We start from the raw sequence: 14,080 nt of genomic DNA on the forward strand, positions 1-14,080 counted from the left end.
TCTCTCTCTCTCTCTCTCTCTCTCTCTCTCTCTCTCTCTCCCCCTTCCTCCCGCTCTTAGATACAGATAATAAAAATAATCCAACAAAGTGTGTGCGATCGTTTCACAATCGCGCAATCGGTTTTTAAAATTCAAATTACATATCACGTAATTCTTGCCGTTGCACGTTATCGTCACGTCGCCGTTACCTCAATATAGAATTTGAATAATGAATCTGAAAATAACACGACGGGGGTTTGATTTGACCTTACAATGACGCTCGATATAGCAATCCGTTGCAACTATTCGATAATTGGAAATCGAACGATTTTGACACGCCAATTAAGTTTTAGATGCAAAAAGATCACGAAAATCTATATCGTTCGGTATAATTTTCTCTTACCCTTCCCCTCTTTCGTATACCGTACTTTTGATGGACTTTTAATTCGGACTTTTAATTGATCAAGTACATTTTAATCATGTTTTATACAGAGTCCAAATAAAACAAAGCCGATCTATTGCTATACTTCCAATTAAGTTTCACGAAGTCTATAAACTGAGAGAAGAGAATCGCAGTACCTATAAAGTTTCGAGTAAAGTCACATCTCTTAGGAACAAAGATACATTTAGAGAGATATTGTTAATTAAAAGATAACAAAGGTAACGTCACATATCTCTCGAAGATAAGACTAGTCGGAAGTAATCAGACGGAGGGTGGAGGGGGGGGGGGAGGGAAGCACGAGCGAAAGTGTCTACTTTGGCGCGCAGCGGGACGCGAAAGCGTAATTTTAGAGCGAAGGAGAAAGGTCCAGGCTCTTTCGAGCGATACGCATGAAAACGCACGGGATGACGGCGACAGCGAGGACGGATCACATCGTCGAAACGGTCGTCGGGATCAGGCCGGTGCACGCCGTTCGGCGCGATCGCGTAGCAAATAAAGTCGTTGACACGTAGACAATGAGACCGGCGCGACGACGAGAATGAAGGTGCTAAATATCGAAGATTCAAGCTGATTGAATCGTTATCGCGTACGCGCTCGCGCTCTATACATATACCGAAATCATCCACGTTGAGGGGGTAATCACACAATGTAATCGACAGTGTGTGTGTCCTCGAAATCATTTTACAAAATTGAAATGAGATCCTCATGTACAATACGAGTATAATCCGATCGTTACATATGCAATCATGAGAAATCATTGTGTAATATTAGATAAAATCGTTTATTTTTAAAATAATCGTATATAATAATCGGTTTATAACCGTTTATTTTTAAATGAATCATTCGATGAGTTAGTAGTATTTTGCCAAATGACAATTCACATGTAGTTGGATTCTAAGTGAGAATTGCACCAAATTGAGATTAAAAACGCATCTCTTTTCGAAACATATCAAATTTATTTCGCTGACCAAGTATAATTCTGCGTAGAATCTTCCACACCTTTTTTGCCATGCATCTTATGGCATTAGAAAACGAAAAATGTAAAAGGAAGTCTATTACTTTTAGTTCTATACCATTTTTAATTAATTTTACATGAATTCTAACTGAGAGTCGCAAGAGGCTAAAGTTATAAAGATGTCCACCTAGATAATCTCAAATTTGTTTTGCTGACCAAATATAATTCTGCATGAAATTCTCCATACTTTTGGCTGCGTTTTGTGTAGGTGTCAAAGTGAGAAATGCCAAAGTAAATCTATTACTACACTTTCAACTTTATATAGATTCTAATTGAAAATCGAGTCCCCTCTCAAGGTTATTGCTGAAGACGAATCTTTTTCTTAGACAAATTAAATTTTCGGCACTGATCAAATATAATGCCGTATGAAATTTTTCATATTTTTTTTAGCTGCGTTTATTGTAGGTGTCACAGTAAGAAATGCCAAAGTTTATTACTCTATACTTTCAACTAAGTTCACATGAATTCTGACTGAAAATTGTAGTCTAAAGTTACGACTAGTAAAAAATACACGTCTTTCTAGACATCTCAAATTTATTTCACTGATCATAAGTATAATTCTACGAGAAATTGTTCATACATTTTTATGTTCTTTTTTGTGTTAGATGACGAAATAAGAGAGAATAGCACAGCAAAGTAATTCTATTATTACATCTTCAACTAATTTCGCATGAATTCCAACTGAGAATCGTAATCTAAGGTGCGACTAATGAAGACTCATATCTCTTTCCGCACATATCAAATTGAATTCGCTAGCCAAGTATAATTCCGCGTGAAACTTTCCACACTTTTGGCTGCGTCTTGTGTACCTAGGTGTCAAAGTGAGAAATGCCAAAGTAAGCAACGAAGCCCAGGAGTTGTCGTGAAACCGGGGAGCATCGCGATAACACGTTTGACGTGTGTTAAAAATAGAGTTCATTTAAATTCATTTGAAGAATTCGAGGAGCGCGCAAGGTGCGCGCGAGAAGAAAAGAATAAAAAGAAGAAGGGACGGTGCAGGCGCGCTCGCGTTCACGCGCCGCGCGAACCGCGAGCAACAAGTAGAAAAACAGTGCCGCGTGGTACCAACCTGTCGCTCTTGTCGACCACCGCGAGAGGCGCGAGCTCCTGGAGCGGCGGCTCCGCGGATATTCCCTGGGCACGGTCGCGGGTACGCGGCTTCGTCGGGGTGAGCGGCGGCGCCGCGCTGAACGGCAGGATACTCAGGAACTTGTCGAGGTGGCTGCGCAGCTCCTGGATCTCGGCGTCGCGGCAACAGACGACGGCCTCGAGCTCGGCGATCCGCTCGTCCTTGACGCGCAGCAGCTCGTGGAGCTCCCTGAGGGTGCCCATCGTGGCGATCGCGGCTGCACCACCGCCGGCGCCGAAGTGGAGCGGCACTTGGGTGATTTGCGTGGTGGTGGCGACGATGCCGCCGATGCCGCCGTCGACGGCCGCGGCACTCGCGCCGTCCGTCGGCAGCTGCGACGACGCACCGGCGACTACGGCGTCCTCCTCGTCGGCGCGCGGCTGCTGCGACGACGAGAAGCACAGCGAGTCGAAGCACACGCGCATAGACACGCAGGCGTCGCCGATGGGCACTCGGTATTTCGTACCCTCGTCCATTCAACTTGTTGTGGTGGCGGTGCGCGAGAGAGGAGAAGCCATATACGCGGAGCGTCGCGACCCGACGAGGACGTCGTCGGTCGTTACTATCGCGCGAATTCGCGTGATACGCGGCTCCCGAAGAGCGGCGGACCGACGTCCTCCACCGCCACCGCGACGCGACGTCCCGCGTCCCGTTGCTCCCGCGTCGTGCTTGTCGGTCGAACGAGAGAGCGAGCGCGAGCGCGGAGTGGGAGGGAAAAGGACGGAGCGAGAGGAAGGGAGACAGTAGGAGACAGGGTACGATGGTTGGACGGAGACGGACGTGGCGTTGGAGGAGGAAAAGGCGCGACAGGCCAACTCGTCACATGCTCGACGAACTGATGTAGGTACACACAACGTACTCTGCAGTCAATTGAATTTACTTCTATCCTGAATCGCTTGATTGTGCTCGGTGAATAAGAGCGCGAACTTCATACTCGATCGTCGATAACGTAGGACAGAAAAATATGACTTGTATTTACTTTTACGTAACACATTTCTCTTATGTAACTCTTTTTACAACTTATTACTTTTTCATAACTTTGAGATTTTGATAAAATTTTACGATTAAAAAAATATAACAAAAGAAACTATTGAATATACAAAAAATTACAAATAAAACTTATTCTATATACAGTATTTTGTATATCGGTTTAATAATAAAATTTAATAATAAATGGTAACCAAATTTATTATTCTTACATAAATACCTTTATATAAACATTGCAAAAAAAATATCCATATAGCATCTGTGCATATATATATGTACAATGAAATATGTACAAGTTATAAATTAAAAAAAACCATTACATTTTAATTGCGCTATTGAGATTTGTCATTGCGGAAGAAGAGGTTCGCTTCCTGTCCTTAGCACGGTTTTCGTAACGTTCGTGAGCTCGTCAAAATTACACTGAAGTTTCTCACTTTTCTGTGTCTCTTCCGGCTCCAGAAATGCCTCGTTCAAGCAGACGTTGTTCAAGCTGACGGCGCTATTTGAAAAGATAGCCGTGCCAAGATTTGGATTTTTCATATCGACACTATTGGCACGATTCTTCAACGGGGATTTCGTGGGAACGTCGTCTTTATCAGGCTGCATGTGCGACGACATTATGTCGCACGCCTTTCCAAGAATAATTAAACTGTTCAAAATACGAAGAGATACTAATACAAGATAAGCTAATAATAGAAGTATGATATTAGCGGGTCTCGCGGATGGCGTCAGGGTCGTACATAATACACGAGCCATGGCTACTCCCAGAGGAAGAGGTATAAAGCCCATTCGCCGTGCAACCAAATCTGAAGGATCCGAGAATGCCGTCTCTCGACGTGTCTGTGCCATGTCATAAGCCAAACTCACGGTATAATCCCTGTAGACGGTCGAAGGCAGCTCGTTGAAACGAGTGATGAACGCATGTTTCACCTTTACAGAAATACACTGGAGATGATCTTGTACAATTTACACAAGACTTACTAATGGTAAACAAACGAGAAAATATAAATGATACAAATGATTCGAATAGTTTAGTCGTTTAGTGATACAAACAATATCAGTTCGATGTTTGGTCGAATATTTTTCTCGTTTGCATATATTTTCGTATATAATACACAATTATTTTACAAACCCAGTCAACGAGAACTTCTGCCAACAATAACGTCACGCAATCAGGTAACAAAACAGCGAGACGATCGCTATGCCATGCGTACTCTTTCATCGTTTGCAGACTCACTGCAAGAAGCAGCATAATCAGATGAAATCTTTCTCTGACGTCGGCGCAAGATAATTGAAACAAATTGTTCTTGTCAAATTTCTTGAAGACAGAACCCTTCAATTCTACAAACTAAAAGTACTCCGTGTAAAATACTTTATAAAGAAAAAAACGACTGCTTTATCTTTCCTAATGCAACTTACGTTGTTGGACATCATAATAGTGAGGAGGGCCTTATTACTGCTGTTAATTGCCACGTTTAATGTTGTCGCTTGGAATAATACCAATATACTATGTAACACTTTATGAGAAAACAGTCAAGGTAAACATATCTTGTTGTGTCTTAAATCTATTCCGATTGGATTAATCATAACGATGCAATTAATTAAAAAGGATACACACATAAGTGACGGCAAACAGGAGATGCGGTAATGTGCCAAAATGTTTCGTACGAGTAGAATTCGAACGTGATTGTGGCTCGGTGGCAGTCCAAAGCAGTGCATCAATAGTATCTTGGCCAAAAGCACTAAAAAGACGATCTCCTACTTCTAGCATATTATAAAATATATATAACTTTATAACTGATTGACTCTTAACTAAGTGATACATCATGGAAGTGTCCACCTTCCAAGTTGCTGCCCAGCAACCCACTACTACAATTCCTTTTAACAAATCGCATACTTCAGCTGGACTCAAATATCTTTCCTTACTTTTTGCATGATCTTTTTCACTCCTACCCCTAAAAATGAGGTCGGTTAACATATTTAGGTAAACAAATATCTTTCATTCAAAATTGATATCTTTTGTATACCTCAGGTAGTGCCGTAAAGGTCTTGTAATCACCGCCCACAAAGCCATTGCAAACCTTAGCGGTAAAAATGTATACACAAATAGAAAGGAATCGGCACACTACAATGACAAAAACAATAAAACCTAATATGTAATGTACTTAATTATTCTAAGATTTTAGCTATCATTCTATTCTCGCGATAGTATTTATTGTATGTCGTTGTACCTGAAGGAATCCATATGCCATAAAGTTTTCCACTTCTCTAGGAATTTTCATAAATGAGTAAACCTTCTCTCTTCTTGCGGAAAATCTCTCCTCATCATGCTCAAGCTGATAACCCCTCGTTAACTCTGTCCTCAAAAATTGCATCAACGATACCCCTATGAAAAAAAAAAAGAAAATATATGTTTTTAATGAATAAAACATAAATTCAATATTACTTGAACAAATTTTTCCTGATGTACGAAAAATGTTCTCGTGTTATTTCATATTTTTAAGAATTCATCATAATTTATGAAGATATTTCTGAAAAAATATCTTGTATATACTTCTTCAAATTTTAAAAGTTTTTACAAAAATTAAAAAATGAAAAATTTTAGAATTAAATCTTAAAACATTCAGTTTACATGTATGAAGAATTTCAGAAAAGATATAGAATTTTTCAACTTTTATAAGAAATATTGCAATATAAAAAATCTGAGAAAGTTTTGTAAAAAATTATAAAATCATACATAAATTTTGAAAAATTATGAACAACTTTTTTTTATTTTTCATATTTTCATATTTTATATAACAATAATAACTAATAACTTAATAATTAGTGCAAAAAAAAAAATAGGATTTATAACAAACGTAAACATAAAAAACCTGCTAAAAACTTTGCAAGAATTATTTCTTTCATAGTTGCATTTTCCTTTTTTTATATATAATTTTTCAATTGTAGTAAATCTTGTAGAAAATTTTAAGATTGTTATTTCCGCGGGTGATTAATATCTTATCTAATCTAATGGAGTATGTGTATGTTTGTGTGCGCTGTTGTGTCATCATTTTTTTCTTCTGATTTACACATCCATTTCACTGTGCTGTATCGATAATTACTGTATCCCTGTACATACCATATCACACAGTTTATCAAGGGACGAACTTAGGACACCTCTTGGAAAACTGTGTTGTGACGGATGTAGCCAATTACTTACGTTGCTTCTTCTTCTGCGCATCTTGGCTGTCGGATAATTGCGACCTACAGTGCGTAAGATCCACATTCTCCACACGCTTGTCGTGACATGATATATCAGTCTCGGGCTTGTCAGTACCGCGGAATCTAATCGTCCTTTTCTCTGGCCAATTTTGCCCCATATTTTCATCGCTGATGCACGCGTTTTGCATCGCTATGCCAACGTTAATCCTCAACGAGCGTCCACACAAAGTTTGGTCATTCTATAACCTCACGACAATCATAGCCGCATCACGTCTCACGATTAAACCTCGACGATGCTTGATACTGCGCTGCTCTGAGCGAACTGTCACAACACAACACAAGCTACTGGAGTCTACGAGACGACTGGCAAAGTGGCAACGCGCGTCATATACGGACCAATACGGACGGTGACAGCGCCGACAATGCTATGTCTGGTAACCACGTAATGTTGATCCAGACTTCTTTTATGATTCGACAGCTGTTTTAAGATCATTTGACACCTTCCTTTTTTTTACTGATACATTTACAAGATCTTTCTAATACTGTAAATTATAATTGTCGATAATTTATGTTCTTGTCATTATACATCATATGTGTGTGGTAAGACGAGATTATCAAAGGTTCAATTATCAACTATCGATAAACAAGAAAAAACTATCTTGCGAACACTTTTATTTTCTGAATTTGTATTTGTAAAATAATTTAGATATGTTTATTATTTTAATATAATTTTTACTATTTTATTTTAATATAGTTATTACCATCCTTAATATGCCCTAACTCAGCTTATTTATGAATAATAAAAATTAATATATGATGCATATTATTCTTTTTCTTTATAAATTATGATGATTTTTGACAGATGATGTCTCACACACATACGCAATTTCATTATGCAATATTTATAATTTAAATAAATCAAGCTATATTAAAATAAGTTCAAATAAGAAATATTGATTATATACCATCATAATGATGTCACATACTTCCTTGACTACGAATCTGATGTGAATCAACAACATTCTGATACGAGTCTAAAGCTTTTTCCATATATAATTTCAGGATAGTTCACAAAGAATTGTGTGATACAACATACCACAATGAATACCTCAATTGCAAATAACACTTCTGATCCATCTCCTGATACTGCTAATAATATGGAACTGTCAGGGAGTCAAAAAGTCACAAGAAAGTTTTGGATAGATACAAAGTCTTTAAATGTGCCAGATGTTCTGGATCCAGATGACTCCTTGATGACAAGATTCCAAAATGCTCTACGAGAACATCTTGTTCGCGTCGACAATAAGTTAAATAGTGAAATATTAGAGTTTGTAAGTACTTGAATCCTTAATTTTCCTAGACTTAAAAAATTTTGTCTGGTAAGTAAAAAGAAATGTTGTTCTCATTAAATATTCATCACAAATATTTTAGGAAGCTAATATAAAAGCTGTACAGAAGGAACGTGAAACAGAAGGTTTAAAACTGTACTATGCGCAACAGGAAATAGCACAACAGCAAATGACAATTGAGAAGTATCAAAACATGATAGCAAATATAATTTCACTTCGCGAAGAAAAAGATACATACGTAAAAAATGTCAAAGAAATTCATAAAACTACCCATGTTAAATTATTAGAAGAGAAAAAGAAAGAAGAAAATCTCATGCGCGAATTAGAACAGCTCACTGATTTGGATGCGCAATTCTCGAAATGGCAAACGGAGCTTGAAAATAGCTTAATTATTTCTAAACAAGTGTCAAAGAAAGATAAAGCAATTCAACGAGATCTAATTGCTCAGAAACAACAGAAAGATTGCATAATATATAAACTCATGGAAGAAGTTTGGAGAATTAAAAACGAGATAGCAAATTTAGACATGCAACTGCAGTTGAAAAATAAAGAAAAAATTCAGATAAATCAGATGATCGTCGACGTTAATGCTGATCTAGAAATGTTGCATAAGCAGCATACAAATTTATGCAACGCCTGGAATTCGGTTGTACTAAATATTACTAAACGGAACAAAGTTTATGAGCAACTAAACACAGAGCGTGAGTACGTAATATCTCAATAATCTTTAACGATTTGAGTGAATAAAATTGTAATAGGGGAGATAATAAATTAATAACATACAATACTATCATAATTTTAAGTCGCATCTATGACTTTAATAGAAAAAAAAATTGTCCCGGTAAAGTTTCCTCTACCGTCATTTGCTTATGAAATACTACAATAACGAATATTTTTTCAGGAAAATATGTGAATCTTTTAATACGTTACATACGGAAATAGAGAAGTTAAAAAAAGAAACTTATAAGGAAACAGAAAATAATGAGAATCTAACCTCATTGCATACACGAATAGAAGATAATATTCAGAATAATACAAAATTGGTAGAAATCGGAAATGATAAACTTAATAATTTGGAAACTGAATTAGTAAAAATGGCAAAATTTAGTGAACAGGAGCAACATGAATTTGATTCAGCTCATAATGTATATAAATATATTTATTAAAAAAATATATATATAACAATGTTAAATTATTAATTAAAATATATCTCTATAAAATATTATTTTCATATGCAATTATATTATTATTTATAACAATCTTGTACTTTAGGAATGGCAATATTTGTTACATGAAGAGGAAGAAATAGATAGAGAATTCATAAAATTTCTGAATAAGCAAAATGAATTAGAAAAAATAATATATAGTAAACTGGAAGAAAAAGTTGCGCATAACAAAGCAGCGCGATATTTGAATAAATTATTATTAGATTCTAAAGAGTCAATACAAGAACAAGAATTGTTACTAGCAGAAACAGAAAATTCATGTGGCAAAAAGTTATTGGAATTAGAACAACTTAATTCTAACATATCTTATGAAAAGATGGAATTCGACGAACTTTTACAAAATAATAATAAAAAAGAGAAAGATATAGATGAGATTCAGAAAGAAGTCAAGAAACATGACACAGCAATCGAGAGGAAACAAGTAAAAATTATCAACTTGAATAAAATCACTGAAGAGGTAAGAACATTATTAACAAAAATTCTATTATACGAGAATATTAAATATTTATACACCATTATTCCTTCTTACAGATATTATCGCATAGAGAAAATGGAGAAGTTAATCCTCTTGATATGAAAATAAAAACCTTGGAAAAAAATATAGAAGAAGTTCAGCATAATAATCAGAAAGCACAACAATTATGGATTCGCCAAGAAGGATATATGATTACACTGAGTCAACAGAGAGATTTACAATTGCAACAATTTAATCTTCTTAATAAAGAAATTATGATTATGGAGCAAAAAAATTTGAAATTAGAGCATGCTTTGAAAATGCTTGAGAAGGAAGATTCGAACATAGAGAGAACATTAAATCTTCTACAACAAAGAATAGTACAATTAAATTCACAATTAGTCATTCAAAAAGGACTGAAAGAGGAACTAGAGGATAAAAATTCTATTACAAAAACCGAAGGAATACAATCTCTCGAAGATGCAGAATTAAATCTAATAAAGCTGCAAAATGATTTAAAACGATCATATGAAGAAAAAGCACTTTTGAAGGATAATCTAGATGCAGTGCAACAAGAAAGTTTATCATGGGAGAAGAAAGTAATATTTTAGATATCAAGTACTATATATTTTTATTTGTATCAAGAAGAGAGAGAGAGAGAGAGAGAATCATAATTTTTAATTTATGCTTTTAGGTTAAGTTAATGCAAGAAACGATGAAGAAAATGAAAGAAGAACGTAGTAATGGTGGCGATATCTCAGCGATGAAAAGTGAAATTCACAAAATGGAAATGCGCCTCTCACATTTGCGCAGGGTACAAGAAAAATTGATCCATGATATGGAGTTTTGTGTTGCACGAAGAGATATTATATTAGACAAAGTCATGAGCAAACTCAAAAGAGACCCTAAAGGACAACACAATCAGAAAGTTATATTCCGTAAACGTCTTGCTGATCAAAAATTAAAGATAAAACAAATTGTGAAGGTAAAACTCAACTTAAATTAAGTTTAACTGTAACTTCTTTAATGGAGTGTTTATTCTAGGATACAAAAAAGATTGAAAATAGAATATTGGAGCTGGAAAATCAAATAAAGGATTCAGTAGACAAATGCAACGAATCGCAAACAGTATTGAAAATGGTACAAAATGATATCCCAAATTTGGATCAAGGAATTATACAAATAGAAGCTATTAAATATCATGTATGTAAAATGAATAATTCAGTTTTTTAACTTCAGAATATTTTAAATTATTATTTATTTATAACATTAACATTACAACTAAAAAAAATCTTCTGTTACATGCAGAATTTGCAGGCATTAGTTTTTAAGCAACGAAAAGCTAAAATGCTACAAGACATTAAAAGTGGCCGATATAAAATGATTTTCAAGGGTGAAGCTACATTAAGTGAAGAATTCCAAAATGAACAGATTCTTCGTGACTATTTGAAACATGTAATGGAACGAACGAGTCAAGATTTCCCTTTATTAAAAAACAATATTCAAAAAATACTTTTGACATTAGAGATAGTATAAAATTTTAATGTACAATTAGTAAAAGAAAAAGATAAAACAATGCTATATATTTAATAACAATAATTGTAATTTATAACAACTGCATAGTAAATACGTTTTGATTATAAAATGTATACTTATGTAGAGTGCACTCCTTTAATAAAAGCCTCCATGGATGAAATTGGAGTATCTGGTAAAATGCCGTGTCCCAAATTAGCAATATATCGAGTTTTACCAAAATTTGACACCATTTTTTGTGCACGATCAACGATTTCATCCTAAAGACAATATAATGAATAAATTTAATATTTTTATAATATTTGTAAATATTTCTCATCAGTGATTATTATTGTATATTAACAATACTGTTACTATTATTATTCTAATTACTATTTTTTTCAGTAATCATATATAAAAGCTAATATAAAATAATTATATTTAAAATTGAAATTATATAATTTTTATAAAGAGGTAACATACCTGTGAAGAATACATTGCACATGGATCCATATTTCCTTGTAATGTAACATTAGTACCAAGATGTTTTCTGGCTTCTATGGGATCTACAGTCCAATCGAGGCCTATAACTTCATAACTCTGATCCATCACAAGAATTTTTAAAGAATTCATGGTTGCGCCTTTTGGAAAAGCAATCTAGAAACATGTTCGAATATATCTATTTATATCTATTTGATTTGTAAAGTAATTTGCTGATTAGAAATAGTTATAAAAACATTTTAGTATACCATAGGCACTTCTGGAATATTTGCTTCTTTCAGCTGCTTTCGTACACATTCACTAATTTGTTTGAGGTATTTAAAAGAATAATTTGTAAATAATGCATCGTCCAAATAATTTCCATTACTTTCAAAAACTTGAAGTAACTTGAAGAAAGGATATAATGGTTATTGCTTTTGAGTTATATAATTATATACCACACATAATATATTTTAAGAGTTCTTTCCAACAAAAGAAAAAATTATTCTTTGAATTATACCTGAGCACCAGCTTTCACTTGCATTACTAAGTAATCCACAATAACATCTGTAATCATCTGTAACAATTTATGAGTATCTTCTGGATACTTATATAACCAGGATCTTGCCTTTGCCATTGTAGAACTGCCTCCTCCTTGGATCATGTAACCCATCAGAGTCCACTGAAACAAATCAATTATTTTATATTAATATGTAATATATAAGTACATTAAAATGTAATATACAATAAAAATAAATAAATATCTTAGCAATAAAGAAATTATTAATTAATATATTCACACTTTGGTTTTTTTGGTTAATATGAAAATACTTACAGGAGCTCCAGTGAATCCTATCAATGGTACTCTACCATTCAACTTATGTCGAGTTAATGTTATAGCATCTCCAACATACTTCAGAGCATTATTTACATTTGGTCGTATGAGTCGTGCTAAATCATTGGGATCAGCTAAGGGCTGAGGCAAGACTGGACCCTAACACAGATACTTATTTATAGATAATAAAGAGACAATAATGTATGTGTAAATCTGGAGTATACAATGATGAATATCATTTGATTGTTATGTAAAAATAAATAATTATGAGAGAGTGCTTACTACTCCCGGTACCATCTCAACTTTCAGGCCCATTGCCTGAGGGATCACTAGGATATCTGAGAATATTATACTGGCATCTAGATCGAAACGTTCTATCGGCTGTAAAGTCACCTGACATGCCAATTCAGGAGTTTGGCAAATTGTAAAAAAATCATGCTGTGCTCTGACTTCTTGAAATTCTGGAAGGTACCTTCCCGCTTGCCTCATAACCCAAACTGGAATTCTGTCCACTGGCTCCCCACGTGCTGCCTTCAGTATTCGATCATTTTTCAAAGGTGGAAAATTGTGCTCAATCATTCTGATAGTCCTCTGCTTTACGTTTTCTAAAGTTTTATTCCTGAATAATACAATAATATTCCTCATGTTTTTATTTCAAGATCTTTTTTTTCTATTTTAAATCATTATAGTAATTCATAGAAAGTACATACAGTATTTAATTTCAATTGTTGCAAAGTACACAGTAATTCTCCGCCAATATATTTACAACTTCACTCACTGTTTGCGAATTCGATTTTGTGATAAAAAACTATCCATGATAGGTCTGTTCTTCGTAGCTACACCTGCTACACTATATTATACTTCCTGCACTTAAAATGAAATAGGTATATACATGATGTAAGAAAACATCATGGGTATATATACATCTTACATCATGGGTATATATACATTTGGAGAAAAAAAGAAAAAGATATAAACATCGAAAAGTTCAATTACAAAAGACAGTAAATTTTCTAAGGCTACTAAATGGCATGTATTTTTCAGGGCATAAAATATATTAAATTTTATCCGGATTTAACTAATGCACCCTGTATATTATCAGATTACATTTCTCTGAATATTTCCATGAACACTTTATATCGTATAATATATATAATTTGACGACTATTTCTTATGTCAATGTTACTCTCGTACTTATTTCTTGTCTACTTCATATTTATTAGATTAATAAATTGTTGAATGTGAATGCGTCTTGTGTAACCCAGCTAGTTAGATCTATGGGTAAGAACCAATCATATTTGACTGATTCTTAGTAGTTATTCTAAACACGACTGAAAGCAACCATTGTTTATTCTTTGCTGTTTTCTACGCTGAGAATGTCAAACCAGCTTAAGAATTTTTTAATCAAAACTTGTTCTTGGTGTAAACATTGTGTGTAAACCACAAAAGGACAAAGGTGACCTGTGCT

General features: G+C 34.6%; 4 protein-coding genes across 9 annotated transcripts in view; 1 reads left to right on the plus strand and 3 right to left on the minus strand.

The window, feature by feature from the left end:
* Positions 1 to 3,044, minus strand: part of for (cGMP-dependent protein kinase for) — a 47,197-nt gene extending 44,153 nt beyond the window's left edge. The window contains exon 1 of the mRNA XM_018541248.1: positions 2,506 to 3,044. Coding sequence (XP_018396750.1) covers positions 2,506 to 3,041 — 536 coding nt within the window. The 5' untranslated portion in view covers positions 3,042 to 3,044. The remainder of the gene's footprint in view (positions 1 to 2,505) is intronic.
* A 773-nt stretch (positions 3,045 to 3,817) lies between these two features.
* LOC108774993 (protein TAPT1 homolog) lies at positions 3,818 to 7,889 on the minus strand. 4 transcript variants are annotated; one of them, XM_018541260.1, is made up of 9 exons: positions 7,865 to 7,889; positions 7,153 to 7,298; positions 6,755 to 7,078; positions 5,784 to 5,938; positions 5,580 to 5,677; positions 5,167 to 5,507; positions 4,972 to 5,069; positions 4,685 to 4,900; positions 3,818 to 4,497 (listed from the first exon to the last, which is right to left on the minus strand). In XM_018541260.1, the coding sequence occupies exons 3-9, from the start codon at positions 6,942 to 6,944 to the stop codon at positions 3,898 to 3,900; spliced, it is 1,698 nt and encodes a 565-aa protein (XP_018396762.1). In that variant the 5' UTR covers positions 6,945 to 7,078; positions 7,153 to 7,298; positions 7,865 to 7,889; the 3' UTR covers positions 3,818 to 3,897. The 4 variants fall into 4 exon arrangements, with proteins under 4 accessions (XP_018396762.1, XP_018396761.1, XP_018396759.1 ...); XM_018541259.1 differs by having other exon boundaries at positions 7,853 to 7,883; XM_018541257.1 differs by lacking the exon at positions 7,865 to 7,889 and adding an exon at positions 7,722 to 7,771.
* Positions 7,784 to 11,321, plus strand: l(2)41Ab (lethal (2) 41Ab). Its single transcript, XM_018541193.1, has 8 exons — positions 7,784 to 8,087; positions 8,188 to 8,810; positions 9,007 to 9,250; positions 9,378 to 9,788; positions 9,863 to 10,384; positions 10,480 to 10,770; positions 10,830 to 10,988; positions 11,094 to 11,321. Exons 1-8 carry the CDS (start codon positions 7,857 to 7,859, stop codon positions 11,319 to 11,321), a joined length of 2,709 nt encoding a protein of 902 aa, XP_018396695.1. The 5' UTR covers positions 7,784 to 7,856.
* Positions 11,322 to 11,421: 100 nt separating this feature from the next.
* Positions 11,422 to 13,432, minus strand: Urod (uroporphyrinogen decarboxylase). Of its 3 annotated transcripts, none has more exons than XM_018541233.1 (7): positions 13,323 to 13,432; positions 12,895 to 13,217; positions 12,613 to 12,771; positions 12,298 to 12,459; positions 12,047 to 12,184; positions 11,781 to 11,954; positions 11,422 to 11,578 (listed from the first exon to the last, which is right to left on the minus strand). In XM_018541233.1, exons 2-7 carry the CDS (start codon positions 13,189 to 13,191, stop codon positions 11,438 to 11,440), a joined length of 1,071 nt encoding a protein of 356 aa, XP_018396735.1. In that variant the 5' UTR covers positions 13,192 to 13,217; positions 13,323 to 13,432; the 3' UTR covers positions 11,422 to 11,437. The 3 variants fall into 3 exon arrangements, with proteins under 3 accessions (XP_018396735.1, XP_018396734.1, XP_018396733.1); XM_018541232.1 differs by having other exon boundaries at positions 12,895 to 13,231; XM_018541231.1 differs by lacking the exon at positions 13,323 to 13,432 and having other exon boundaries at positions 12,895 to 13,257.
* Positions 13,433 to 14,080: the final 648 nt, after the last annotated feature.

This window comes from Cyphomyrmex costatus, unplaced genomic scaffold (genome assembly GCF_001594065.2).
Source record: "Cyphomyrmex costatus isolate MS0001 unplaced genomic scaffold, Ccosl1.0 scaffold28, whole genome shotgun sequence".
NCBI classification, from domain to species: domain Eukaryota; kingdom Metazoa; phylum Arthropoda; class Insecta; order Hymenoptera; family Formicidae; genus Cyphomyrmex; species Cyphomyrmex costatus.